Source organism: Myotis nattereri (genome assembly GCF_964212035.1).
Source record: "Myotis nattereri genome assembly, chromosome: 3".
Taxonomy (NCBI): domain Eukaryota; kingdom Metazoa; phylum Chordata; class Mammalia; order Chiroptera; family Vespertilionidae; genus Myotis; species Myotis nattereri.
This window is the reverse complement of record NC_138077.1, coordinates 21,932,398-21,946,674: the sequence shown is the minus strand read 5'-3', so window position 1 is coordinate 21,946,674 and position 14,277 is coordinate 21,932,398. Positions and strand designations below refer to the sequence as shown.

The 14,277-nt window shown below is 40.7% G+C and overlaps 1 protein-coding gene across 1 annotated transcript in view; it reads left to right on the top strand.

Moving 5' to 3' along the window:
* Positions 1–14,277, top strand: part of VEPH1 (ventricular zone expressed PH domain containing 1) — a 213,508-nt gene that overhangs the window by 182,156 nt on the left and 17,075 nt on the right. The window contains exon 12 of the mRNA XM_081086676.1: positions 7,192–7,309. Within this exon, the coding sequence (XP_080942802.1) occupies positions 7,192–7,309 (118 nt within the window). The remainder of the gene's footprint in view (positions 1–7,191; positions 7,310–14,277) is intronic.

Sequence of the window (14,277 nt, the reverse complement as noted above, 5' to 3'; positions counted from 1 at the left end):
TATCAGGGATAAAGGGAAAAAATAAGACAAGGGAGGGACCTTGCCCCCAACAGAAGAGCCTCCAGAGCCGAGGAGCAGAACCTCACTAACTGATTTTCACAGGAAGAAAGAGCCCTGGCCAGTGTTGGCCTGCAGATCGAAGGGTTGACAATTCAATACCCATCAAGAGCACAGACCTCAGTTGCAGGTTCCCTAGCCCGGTAGGGTCATGTGCAGGACGCAACCAGTCAATGTGTCTCTCTCACGTCAATCTCCCTCTCTCTCTCTCTCTCTCTCTCTCTCTCTCTCTCTCTATATATATATATATATATATATATATATATATATATATCCCCTTCCTCCCTTCTACTCTCTCTAGAAATCAGTGGGGAAAAATATCCTCAGGTGAGGATTTTTTTTTAAAAAAAAGGAAAGCCCCTCCAATGAGCTCTTCCACATCAGCACCCTGTGATCTAGCACCACACAGTAGTGCATAATTGTACTAGATGCTCAAGACATGGTTGCTAAATGCAGGTGGCCATGATCAATTAGAAAAAAAGTCACTGCAATTCTTTGCTTTCCAATGTGAAAGGCGATCCTGTGGGTGCTGGCTTTCACTGCCAACAGTCCTGGTGATTACGTTTTACTGCCATCACCACTATAGAAATGTCAACGCTTTCTTAACATTTTGAGAACTGGTAATCTTTTGTCCTTGCTTCCACTTTGATTTTTTTTAAAAAATGCTTTGCTGAATTTAGTGGGCTAAAATATTTTAATTGCATTTATAAAATACATTTATTCAACTTTACTCACTGTGCCACCTTTATTTTCTAATCAATTCATGTGTTTTTATTTGCTTTTCTATAAATGACTTTATATAAACTCTTGCCATGTTTACCCCCAACATTCTGTGACGAGATTATTTATTCATGATCCTTAGATGAGTGTGAAAATTTGCCTTTTTGAACCAAGTCAAATAATCTATCACATTGGTTGTTTCTCAAATAAAAGCATTCTTTAGAACTGCTCTCTGAAATGAATGAAACAAAGATGAGTGCCTTCTTCCAGCCACTCAGAGCCAGACCAACAGTCAGAATTGCCAGGACTTGCCAAGAAACAACCCAGTGCTTCCCAACATACAGGGACTCCAAGGATAGGAAAATAGTCATGTCTATGTCGTGATCTCCAGTAAAAGTAAGAAGCTTGCTACACTGACCTCATCTACTCATGTGTGCCTAGAGTTATCTTACTAGTTTGGAATAGAAAAGGGGAGACAGTGCAATACTGAACCACACTGAGTTCTTCCAGATCAGCACCCTTGGTGCCTCTGCTGAGAGTCTGTCTCCCACCTGTTGTCCCACCCTCCCTCACACACAGCCCAGCCTTCTGCCAAGTTTCAGAAAAGGCCAAACGAGTTCAATTTTCACACTTCACTTCTCCCTTCCATATTGCACAATCTGGAATAATAACATCTCTGATTTTTAAGAATGGAATTTTTGCTCTTGCAACCAGATTATATATGTTGTCATATGAAACCTATTGTAGTCCAGCCCATGAGGGCTGACAAATCCCACAAATACCAATTAATGGAGACAGATCAGCCAGCCCCACATCTGTTCCCAAGGGTGTAGGATTAATTTCCCAGTCGGTGAATACCGGAAAACCTGGGGGAGCTTGTTTAGAAATGCAGATTCCCGGCCTGAACACAGGCATATAGGGTTAGGTTTCCAGGAGTGGAATCTGTATCTGGTGTTTTTAACAACTTTCCCTTGACTCCTGAGCACTGGCGATCTGGAAAAGCTAAGAATCTTGAGAGCATGAACTCAACATGCTATTATGATGAAGTCAGACCAACATTTTTCTTCAATTACTAACATTTTATTCTAAAATCTTGCTTCACAAAATTAAATAAAATGAATTCCTATAATACACATAGAGATGCTGCTACATATTTTTTAAAAGAAATGTGTTCTGAAAGAGCTTTATGGTCATAGTTGAATAGACATAAAAAAAATGAAACCCTAAACCCTATGTTTCATATAAATTAGAGATAAAGTCAGTAAAAATTTATAAAAATTTATTGAACAACTACTATTGGAACAGTGCTATGCTAAGTATTTTCCAAAGCTACAAAATAAGTCAGTCTCCTTGCTAAAGAGCTTTAATCCAGTTGAGGACCAAAAGATTCATGCCAAAATAAGTTTAATAACAATCACAACCAAATACTAATAATGGTATATTTCAATTTTCCTCCATGAGGAGTAGTGTGGACCCAATGAATTGCTTTCTCACTTCCTTGGAATACAAGACTGTCTCCTTCATCTATTTGTCCTTGGTTCCTGACACCCGTTACTGTAAAGACTAAGTGTTATGAATTGAATTTAATTGTATCATTTTTCAGAAATTGAAATAAATTTAAAAATTGAAATAAATTTAAAAATTAAATTGTAGCATAAATATTTTTTAAAGTTCCCTTCTATTCTTTTTTTAAAATATATTTATATTGATTTCAGAGAGGAAGGGAGAGGGAGAGAGATAGAAGCATCAATGATGAAAAAGAATCATTGATTGGTTGTCTTTTGCACACCCCCTGCTGGGGGAGCTCTGATCAGGAATTGCACCATGACTTCCTGGTTCATGGGTCAATGCTCAACCACTGAGCCATGCCAGTCAGGCCATAAATATTCTTTAGAGTCCTTTTGTTAGTATATTCATTCAGTCTACAGTGTTTCTTATAAGACACTATGCCTACAAAATGTAGGACAATACAAATAATATGAAGATGAATAATATAGAAATGAATCATTCATTTTCTTCCCTCAATAAATGTACTTCACACCCTGGTCTCCCTATAATTAGAATGTGTGCACTGGAAATAGCCATAATCCCCTGCTATTATGTGAAAATATTGGGGATTATTTATACTAAAAAAAAAAATACACCTCTCCTTTATGTTTCTTAAACACATACTTAAAGTATGTGCCTAGAATTGATCCTATTAATCACAGGCACACAGAGCACATGAGGCAATCCTATGTTTGTATCTGTGCAAAAATAACTTTAGAACAGAATTTAAATGTGCCAGGATCTAAACTTCTTCCAGATGTATGCTTTCACTGACTTTTGGAAAATTGCTTCTCAGTGCCCTCTCACAGTACACAGACCACATTATAACATCCAGCGGCCACTTTGCACTTTTATGGAATCCATAGCGCTGACTCATGCTGTCACTGTCATCAAAATAATGTTGTAAATACCCTCTCATCTTTCCATGCTGCCTGGCTGATTTTTCCCTGAGGAGGCTTCACACGGGACTTTTTATGTAGTTTCCCAAATTCCTGCTCTCATTAATGATTTTCTTCTAAAACTGGTTAAAAACATTATTTTCCCTCCAGGGGCTTTTACCCCTCTTGAATTAGATGGTGTTTATTAGAAAAATCCTTCTTAATGGCATGCTTGCTATGGTTACATATATTTTTCTTTAAGTCAGCAGAAATAATTTGGACTTCAAAATTCTTCGGGTTTATTGAGGCCTGATTTGAAGTGCTCTGGGAAGAACGTGTCCCCTCTAAGCAAAATCATTATCTTCATGGAGAATTGGCCAACAGGGTGACCTTCCCTTCTTCGTGGCACAATCTCAGTATTGGTTCTCAATGCTGCATAACAAATACCACAAACCTAGAAGCTTAAAACAACACATATTTGTTATCTCACAGTTTCCTCGGGTCAGGAGTCTGCTTGTGACTTAGCTGGGTCCTCTGCTCAAGGTCTCAAAAGGCTACAAGATATTGTCTGGGCTGTGTTCTGTTAGAGGTTTAAATGGGGAGGATCTGCTTCCAGACTCACTCAGGTTCTTGGCAGAAACCATTTCCTGGGGTTTGTAGGAATGAAGGCCAGGATTTCTTACTGGCTATTGGCTGAAGGCTACCTTTAGGTCCTGGAAGGCCACCCACAGTTCCCTGCCATGGGGCCCTGTCCATGGGTCATTCACAACTTGGCAGTTTACTTCTTCAAGTCCAGGAGGAGGGTCTCCCTTTGCATCTAGCAAGACAGGTTGGGGTGTGTGTGTGTGTGTGTGTGTGTGTGTGTGTGTGTGTGTGTGTGTGTACATTATGACAATCATAGGATTGATGTCCTATCACTTTTGCCATAATATTCTTGTTTAGAAGAAGTCACAGGTCCCTCCCACACTTGAGAGCAGGGGACTCTCCAAAGGGATGAACACAATTATTAGGGGGAGGGGTGTCACTCTAGGGTCTGTCCATTGCAATCCCATTGAAATGAAGTACTTAGAGAATGACTGACTCTACTTAGATATGAATGACTTTTATTACTCTTCTGGAGTCTAGCTGTCTTAAAGGAAGTTTGCAATTCTCTAATCAAGTCCGTCTTAGTTCTCTTGTCTTGAAAAAAGAGGGAAGTTGTGTAGAAATTCTTGGGCAATGCCTGGGGAAGCGACAGGACCCAGGAGGGTAAAGAAGATTAAGTAGAGAAATAATGACCTCGAGGCTATTAAGAGATCAAATTTTCAAACATTTAGGTATCACTGGCTGATGGTTTGTTTGCTTGTTTTGTGGTTTATTTTGCTTTGATTTCCCACCAATATTTAGAATTGCTTGCATTTCCTCCATCTCTCCATTCAAGGTGGCTGTTCTGCCGACTTCAACAGTTTACAGAACCGTCTCTCTTCTTCACTAGTTCTCTCTGCATGACACCTCACCCCTCTGAAGAGGGAGGGTCTGTAACTGCATGCTTTTGACTTCAGAACGTGAACACTGGGATGGAGCTTGCCATCTGCCTTAAACTTCTTAAATAACTCTCTACCAAGACAAATGTGGTTTATAGGTAACAACCTGGGACATTTCTGGTCTCAGGACAGGAAAAATAAAGGAACCCTTAAGTATTAAATACTTTGTTTGCTAACAGTGTTTGTGGTGAATGAAAAATTGAACTCTAATTGTGTGGGAAAATAGGGAAGTGATTTGCATGCCAATGGCCAAGTACAGACTTCAGAGACCTAGCAGTTTTGAAACTGGTATTTATGAACATCTGTTTTTCTCCATAAATTTTAATATGGATTTCATCCTTTGAAACCTACAAAACTCCCAGGTGCTTCTTCGGTCTTTATCTTGGGAACATGGTTTTAAGAAAATAATGTTTAAGCCTCCTTTTTTTCATTAAACGCATTTGAAGTCACTTTTGTTGAAACAACATTCTGTATATACAGTGCCTGATGGAATGCCTAAAATATGGTATTAAATGTTAGCAACTTGAAATGGTGTGTTCAGCATGTGGAGCCTCCAAAGCGTCCAATCCAAGCACATGAGCTGTAATAATCTTAATAAAGGATGTTTGAAAAGTATTCATTTCTAGTCCCAGTTTATAGCTTTCATTATTCCACATGTATTTATGTAAGGCTTGCTTATGTGACAGGCACTTTTAGGTGCTGAGTTTGCAACAGCCAATTCAACAGACAAAACCTCTGCCCTCGTTGGGTTTATGTTCCAGTGAGTGTGAATGTTCTCTAAAAAGAAGTCCTTTTAAAATTCTCACTATACTGTTTGTATAGTCTATCTGTAAACTTTTCACTGGGCCTGCAAACCAATGACATTAATCCATTCCTGATGTCGGACTAGAGTCTGGGAATACAACTGTGAACAAGGTAAATACATGTCTACCCTCAATGAGCTTAGAGTCTAGCATACTCCTCACTTCTGTCAACAGATATAGACCTGGGAAACCATTTGTCCTGGGAAACCTAGTGTGTCCAAGAGCTGAGGGGTGAACTGCTTATGGTGGACCTAAAATAGAGGATGCTCAAGTAGATACCCATACGGTTATCTAATTTACTAATTAGAAAAGGTTAACTAATTTACTAATTTACTTGGCAGAAATATAGGTATCTACTTGATCATCCTCTATTTTAGGTCCACCATAAGCAGTTCATCCCTCAGCTCTTGGACACACTAGGAGATGTTACTATCGGTAGGAGAGAAGAGTATGTGGGCCAGCCTGGCAGGTGTGGCTCAGTGGTTGAGCATCAACCTAGGAACCAAGGGGTCATGGGTTTGATTCCCAGTAAGGGCAAAAGCTGGGGTTATGGGCTCGATCCCCAGTCGGGGGCATGCAGGAGGCAACCCATTAATGATGTTTCTCATTGGTGTTCCTATCTACCCCTCTCTCTTCCTCTCTCACTCTAAGAATCAATAAACATATTTTTTAAGAGTGTGTGGGTCGGTGGAAAAGAAATAAAATCACAGCTCAACAGAGGATAAACACATAAGTTGGCTGGGCACGTGCAAGGCTAGCAAGAACATTAATTCCCCCTTAGGAAAGCAACCTTTTAAGAGTGCAGTTCTGGCCGTCCTGTAGCAAAGGATACACGTCATTTACATAATAGCAAAGCCTCAGGAGTACAGTAGAGCTATTTAACTTGGTTAGGCTAATCATTTTCCATCCATTCACAGTGTAATGGAAACTCTCTCCTCTGCCTCTTAAATAGGGACACACTGGCACAATGCCACAGGACACATAAAACATGGTCAGTCCTCTTGGTGTGTCAATTCTACTCAACCATTTGGAGGGGAAAAGGCTAACTAATTTACTGATATGTAATTTAAGACATTATTTCCCATTAAAACCAATAAAGTCATATTAGAGAATAGATTGTAAAATTTGCATAGACTTTTAAGATAAAGCCTACAACTAAAGCAATACTGGGGCCAAGGGCTGAAGGATTAAGCCCTTCTTCATGTTTTCCACCAATCCCCTGCAAACCAACCTAATAAAAATAATTTTTTGATAGGGATAATTGATTCTCAAGTTCATGTCAAGGGTAACTAAAAGACAAATCCCCCAATAGTGTTCCTTTTAACCCCACTGCCACCTGGATATCCCTTCTTTTTAGAAATTCTGGCACTGTGTCTAGATGCAATAACATTCTGGGTACTTCAGGCTCTGACACCTCACCACTTACCCTGGTGCCCAGCCCTGGGGCCCGTGCCCACTGCATTTAAGACACTCCCAGAAGAGTCTGAGATGCTGTTCTTTTCCACAGTGAGGGAAGAGGGGCCTTCTCAACACTCCCTCCTCGTCCTTAGCACTGAGATTGAGCATTGGCCATCCTGCGTCCAAGGCCCCCTTTCCAGTTTCAGGATGCCCTGCAGCAGGCAGATCCGCTGATGTTCCCTGTGCTTTGTGTTCCTGGAACAGGATCTGGACCAGGTACAGCTCCATCTGGAAGAAGTGAGGTTCTTTGACGTGTTTGGCTTCAGCGAAGCAGCGGGAGCATGGCAATGCTTCATGTGCAACAACCCTGAGAAAGCAGCCGGTGAGAGACACCCCCGTACCGCTCCAAATCATGTGTGCCCCTGGGGATTGACAGGGACCTGTGAGCCCCCCCGTTCTAGTTGGCCCTCTTCTTGCATAAACATCCTCAGTTGTAATAACGCGCAGAGGTGTGCCTGATGGCCACTGCTTAGTTCTGAGAAAGGCATCTCATCAAAGTGGGAGTGAGGAAAAGAGCTGCTGAAAGGGAGAGACACATAAACCAGAAATGAGTGAGAAAAACAATACCTTATATGTATAGCTGCCAAGAAAGCAGTACTGGCCATTCTTCCTTTCTACACAAATGACCATGAGGGTTTGAGGGAAAAGGAGCATTCTGTCCAGAGCCTCAAAAAAATGAGAGAGCACTTAATGAATGAATGATCACACAGACCATGAAATCTTCCAGTCATCCCTTACCCTTGCTTTACAGTTAAACCGTGTAAAAAAAAAAAAGTTAAACACTTAAAGAGAAAGGACTTATTTGAGGAGTAACTTCATGACTGGTTATTCTTCCCCTTCCTTCCTGCTGCCCAAAGAATTTAGTCTACTTCCCTGCCCTAAAAATAATAATTGTTTGTGAATATGAGCCAAGCTCTGTGTTAAACATGTCAGATACTTCATTTAATCTTCACAGTAATCTTATGAAGTTAGTACTAATATTATCTCCGTTTTTACTGGTGGTGAAACTGAGGCATGGAGCAACTTGGTAGGAACGCCAACCTGCCTCCAGAGCCCACAGTCTTTTTATATATTTTACTGATTTTTCACAGAGAGGAAGGGAGAGAGATAGAGAGTCAGAAACATCGATGCAGGAGGAACATCGATCAGCTGCCTCCTGCACACCTCCCACTGGGGATGTGCCCGCAACCAAGGTACATGCCCTTGACCAGAATCGAACCTGGGACCCTTCAGTCCATAGGCCAACACTCTATCCACTGAGCCAAACCAGTTAGGGCCAGAGCCCATAGTCTTCACCATTTCACCCTTCTGTCCCCTGGTTATACTGGTCCCAATATGACCAGTAGATATTGGGTGGTAATAAGCCTATGTTCAAAAGTGATGCTGGCCTCGGAATATGTCATCAGTGATTTGCCCTCGGAGAGGACACAGTTCTCAACATGAGCACTGCTCAGGAACTGCGATGCAGACCAAGGAAACAGTGTAAAAACACTGTTGAGCCCGGCCGTTGTGGCTCAGTGGTTGAATGTTGATGCATGCACCAAAAAGTCACAGGTTCGATTCCTGGTCAGAGCACATGCCCAGGTTGTGGGCTCGCTCTCCAGTGGGGAGTGTGCAGGAGGCAGCCAACTGATGTTTCTCGCTCATCGATGTTTCTGTCTCTCTCTAAAAAATCAAGAAAAAAGCAAAACCACTGTTGAGCACAAAGCCACTTTGTACATGAGCCATCCTCGAGAAAGCCATTGATTATACCACCTGTACCTGTGCCTTTAATTTTAGAATTTTTGCAGCTTAGAGATTACCCAGTGTGGCAAGTTGATCCTCTTGCAAACTGCCAAAATGTTGAGGCTGAATAGGGAAAAAAAAAATGTGTTTATTTGGCCAGATGGAGATGTGAGGGGATTGCAGAGAAGCACCAATTAAAATGTATTACCCCATGGAAAAGGGGTGGATGGAAGAGGTTGGCAGATAAGGATGCAGCCTTGGTGAGGCAGATGGTTGGCTGGTTAGTCAGGATTGAGCTGATCCAGAGTGAACACCGCAACTTTTAAAAAGTTAATTTGAGCAAATGAGGAATTGGGGAATTGAATGTCTCCATTGTAAACATTTCTAATTTCACCTAGGAAAAGAGTTTAAAAGAAATGTTGAAAACATGGTGAAGTAAGGTGCGTACCATAGATGGTTCTGAGCAGCCTTTCAGAATTTTCATTCCAAGCGAGCTGGGTTCTTGTTCAATAAACAGTTTATCGTATCTGGCCCAGGGAGGCCTTGGGAAAGGGGTAGAAAGTTAAAAATACAAAGTGTTCCTTTAATATATGTTTTCTCAAATTCACTGCCATGCACTTGAAAAGAACTATTTTGCACATTCTTTCTTATTTGTGTTTCTCACAGTTAAATATAGACTGAGAACATATAGCAATAAAAATTCAAACAAGGCCAATATTTTATAGCAGAACATATTGAATCAAAATGTTTGGCCCTGAGAACTTCAGTGTGCTTGGATTTCTTTGCTCATTTCCTTTTGCTACATGAAAGGGGGTTTGCGTCGGAGAGAAGTCCTATTTTAAACTCAATTTTCACCAAAAGCTCTTGAATTCCTGAAAATTTTACATGGTTGTTGATCTTATCTTATTTTTACATAAGCATATAAATTATATATTTAATCTAAGTGAAAGGTCTAACAAAATACTGATGGTACATATATTATTCATGGATATAATATTTGCATTCATATCCTGCTATAATTGTAAGTTTAAAGATGATCAAGACATAGGAATACATGTTTTGTAATTTGTTATGTATGTCTGGCATAGTAGTTGCATCTCATTTTTCATTTATGTAATGCACGTTTATTGAGTTGGTTGAATCCCTCCTACAGGCCACATGTTGAATAATGAATAAGTACAATATCTTTGCTCCAAATGGAGACATAATCCAGTTAGGACTAGAAGACACAGATAGAAAAATCTAGCATTCTTCCTAGTATATTTTTAGCACGCAATAAGTACTTGTTGAGTAAGTGAATGAAAGAATGAATGAATATTTAGAAATGGCAAAGCCAAAGCCTTGAATATTAAAGTCTGATGTTTCAAGATTGTAATTATGTGTTAAGTATGTCAAATACATCACTATTCCACACCCAGTACATCTGGAATCTGGTCAATGGAGGTTGGAGTTTGTTTCCTCCTTGAGAGAAGTCACCTCATGTAACACAAAGGGTCCACTTCCCTTTCGGTCTAGTGCTGGACATTCTGTGCCGAGTCCTGTTACTCCTCTGGTTTTCAGTCAGCCTCAGGAAGGAGGGTCTAGAGAAGCAGGATTGGAGTCTAAGACAAAAGGCTGAAGAAACTGGATTTGGGTTTGTTTTTTAAGGTACTGACAAATGATACAGTAACTGTTGTCAACGATGTATTGTTCTAGTATTGAAAAAAAAATATTTGCAGCATTTCCATAAATGAGGAACACACACACAAGGCAATTAGAAGTTCAATTAGACATAATGAAATATAAATAGTTCTTAATAGTGTGGAGATGGAACTATGGGACTCCAGAAATTGCCAGCCAATCAGCTAGCTTACATGGTCACTTAAGTACATTCCCCTCTTCAGGTAAAAATCTCATCACTCCACCAATTCTACCACCAACACACAGAAATATCTCTGTTTAATACCTGCTAGTCAATAAAATATGTTTTTATCCAATTAGATGCAGGTAAAGTCAGAGGAAACTGAATGCTAGAGTAGTGTTAAGGTCCAAAAGTGTCTGTAATTGTTGGCATTTATCATGCTAACTGTGCTAAACTTTACATGCATTTTTTTCTTATTTTTTCATCATTAAGTAATTTTCCCAAGGTAACACAGCTACTAAGCAGAACTAGAATTTTAAAATCTAGGTTAATTCATCAACCTGAAACTTCCATCTCTAGACCAAATCCAAGTTAAGGACATGGAATATTGGAAATTCCAAGAATGATTATTCAAATTTCTTATCATGGAAAGACCAACGAGTGAGCTTCCTCCCCGCCAACTTATTCTGCTTAAAGAAGAGCAGGGACTTTGTGCACAAATGTGTGAGTCATGATTACATGCGGGAAATGGTTACATTAGAAACTATGTCCAAACTCTCCAATTGCTGATTCAGTTTCTGATAATCAGTTTATAAAAGTCCTGAGTAGATTAGAAAATTACTGAAATAACTTAAGAGTCCTGGGGGACTTGCCTGGTAGTGTTTCTTGCCAATCCCTTTACGCCACACGAACAGGAGGATGGAGATTGAGCAAGTAGATTTAACAGAACAGCTCCTATTTCTGGAAAACCAAGCAAATCTGCTTCTCAGTCACCTCCTGTCCTGGAATTGCTGGTGCATGTTAACAGTAGGAGTTAGTCAGCTGGCCGTCCTGGAACACGTCTGGCTTTCTTTCAGGCACATTTTTCAAAAGAACGAGGGATAACTAGGTCATAACTTTCACTATGTTCCTTGAGACATGTGGGATGCCTGTGCTCTTACGCCCTGCAAAAAACAACTGCAAGACGGCTCCCTTTTGGCACTTGTGTCTTCCTCCACAAATCTGAGCACTCCCCAGTGTGATTGCTCTCTGAGTCATTAGATGTTTAGATTCTGCATGTAATGGTCAATAGGAGGTCTTCTTAGGTTATAAAGGAAAATGAAAGGATTTTTTTTCAGACAACCTGCTATCATGATTCCTCTTTAGAACTTGATGTCTAACATTTGTGCTGTAAGAGCGTGCTGTTATATTCATGGCAAGTAGACATGGTTTCAAAATTACATCAGAATAAGAAAAGCCTTTGTAAGGAGATCTGTGGCTATCCTTTGCTGGACACCTTCAAGGTGAGCTAGGTGACCTTCCATTCCAGAAGCCAATGTAACAATAGGCTAAGTGACCTCTGAGGACCCAACCCAACTGTAGGACACAAATTGCCTTGTAAGTCCATTCACCTGGAACTTTTCTGTTTAATTTCAGTGTCAATGTTCATGGAACTTTAAAGGTGACAAAAGAAAACCCATTTTGGATTTATGCAGTGGCTGGGTTTGTGTTAGAATGCCTTCCCTCCTACCACATGTCAGAAATTGTTGTATATGCTAAGTGTTGTTAGAGCACCAAAACCAGCTCAGTGCTTGTGTAGGACATTTCTACATCTACATACTGCTAGTGACTCCTGAATATGTATTGATTATGTAAAACCTCCGCCTGTTGTTTAAAGATACTTTGAGTTATTTTATGCCAAAACAAAAACACATTTCTCAACGGAGATAAGTTGTGATCCTGGAATCTTCTTCCTTTCCTCCTCTTCCCATGGTTTATACTTCTCTGGGCATTACTCCCTCTGTTAAATCTTCCCACTTTCTCAGAAACTCTATTGTATTGATTATCATTTCTCTCTCTCTAATCAATTCTCCATACCAACTGAATCCTCCCTTTGGCTTTAAACACACTCACTGGCTTACTCTCTCCTTTCTCTTCACCTGCTGCCTCTCTCTCACCTCCTCATTAAAGCCAAATGAGTTGCCAATGCTCAATCTCTGCACACCCTTGCCTCCTTCTCCTCCCAACTCAACCCCTCTCTGTCTGGCTGCTGAGCCATTATCTCTACGGCCATTAAAGTCCTGCAAGTCACCCATGCACTGTATATGTTTCAGTCCTTGTGTTGCTTGCCTTGTTGCAGCATTCAACTCTGTTGACCATTTCCTCCTTCTTCAAACATTTTCTTCCTTGAACTTCTGTGACACACTCCTCTGCTCTCCCTCCGACTCTGTAGACACTTCTCAGCCTCCTTTCCAGGCCTGCCTTCCTCTCTCCAGCTATTCACTGTTAAAGCATCTCCCTCCTCCTCACTGTACACGCTATCCCCAGTCAATCCTGCAGATTCTGCAGCTTACTAACCACTTCGATGAGACAACTCCCAAATGTGCATATGCAGTCCAGGCCTCCCTTGAACTCTAGATGTACATCTACCACGGCCTACGCAACTGCTTCAAAGGCACCTCAAACTTGGCTCATTAAATTAAAGCTTATGGTTGTCTCAACCTTGTCCTAAAAACCACTTGGTTTTCTCCCAGAATTTCCTATCTCAGTAAACACAACATCACTTATTCTGTTGCACCAGCCAGCAACCCACTGTTCTCTCCCTCACTCCCTTCCAATCCATCACCCAATATCGTGCATTTCTTAATTTCTTTCAACTCTGTCTGCTTCTCTCTAACACCCTAGAGCAGTGGTTCTCAACCTTGGCTGCCCATTGGAATCACCTGGGAATCTTTTTAAAATCCTGATTTCTGGGCCTCATCCTCCAGAAATTCTGTTTCTTTGTTACTAATGTTGTGGCCTCACCCCATAACAACAACAACAACAACAACAAAAAAAAGAATTTCCGGAGGCTGAGGCCCAGAAATCAGGATTTTAAAAGATTCCCAGGTGATTCTAATGTGCAGCCAAGGTTGAGAAGCACTGCCCTAGAGCAAGAGGCCATCACCTCTTACCTAAAATAAAGGCAATAGCCTCCTAACTGAGCTAATCTGGACCCTATTGGTCTCCCTCCCACACTCAGACAGAATGATTTCTTTAAAGCAAGAAGCTGATGGTGCCAGCCCCTACCCAAAACCTTACAATAACTCTCCACAGCTCTTATTTTGATGACCAAACTCCATAACATGCCCCTCACAGCCTCAAATGCAATGGTCTTTCCAAGCCTCAACTTACCCCATGCGCTGTTCCTCTCTGCTCTGGTGGGAAGGACCTTCATTCCATTTCCCATACACACCCCACTTCTTCCTGACATCAGGCTTTGTATGGGCTGTTTTTCTGCCCAGAGTGCTCATTCTCCCATCCTTGCCTCATTCATGAACATAGATTTTAGCCTTCCCATTACAACTCAAATTCACTGCCATGGGGCGCCCTCTGGTACCTCCCTAATGAATACCTAGATCCTCAAAGCACCTAGGACTTTTGCTCATCACACTTATTACAGCTGCCATCTTTTTCTTTTTAACGTGTGAGTGTTTGATGAATATGTATTTCCTCCAATAAATACTAAGTTCTATGAGGGAAGCTCCCCTCATCCATCCATTCTCAATCCCTGGCACAATAAATATTTACCAAATAAGTGAATATCCAAAATTTGTATCTTCTCAGAAATTTTTTAGGAAAATTTTTCTTATGCAAATGGTAACAAAATATAAATTTATGAATTCACAGTAATACATTTCAAGATAAAAAAAATCATATTCATATGATGACATTTCCGGTGTACTTTGTGTGTCAAATGTACCCTT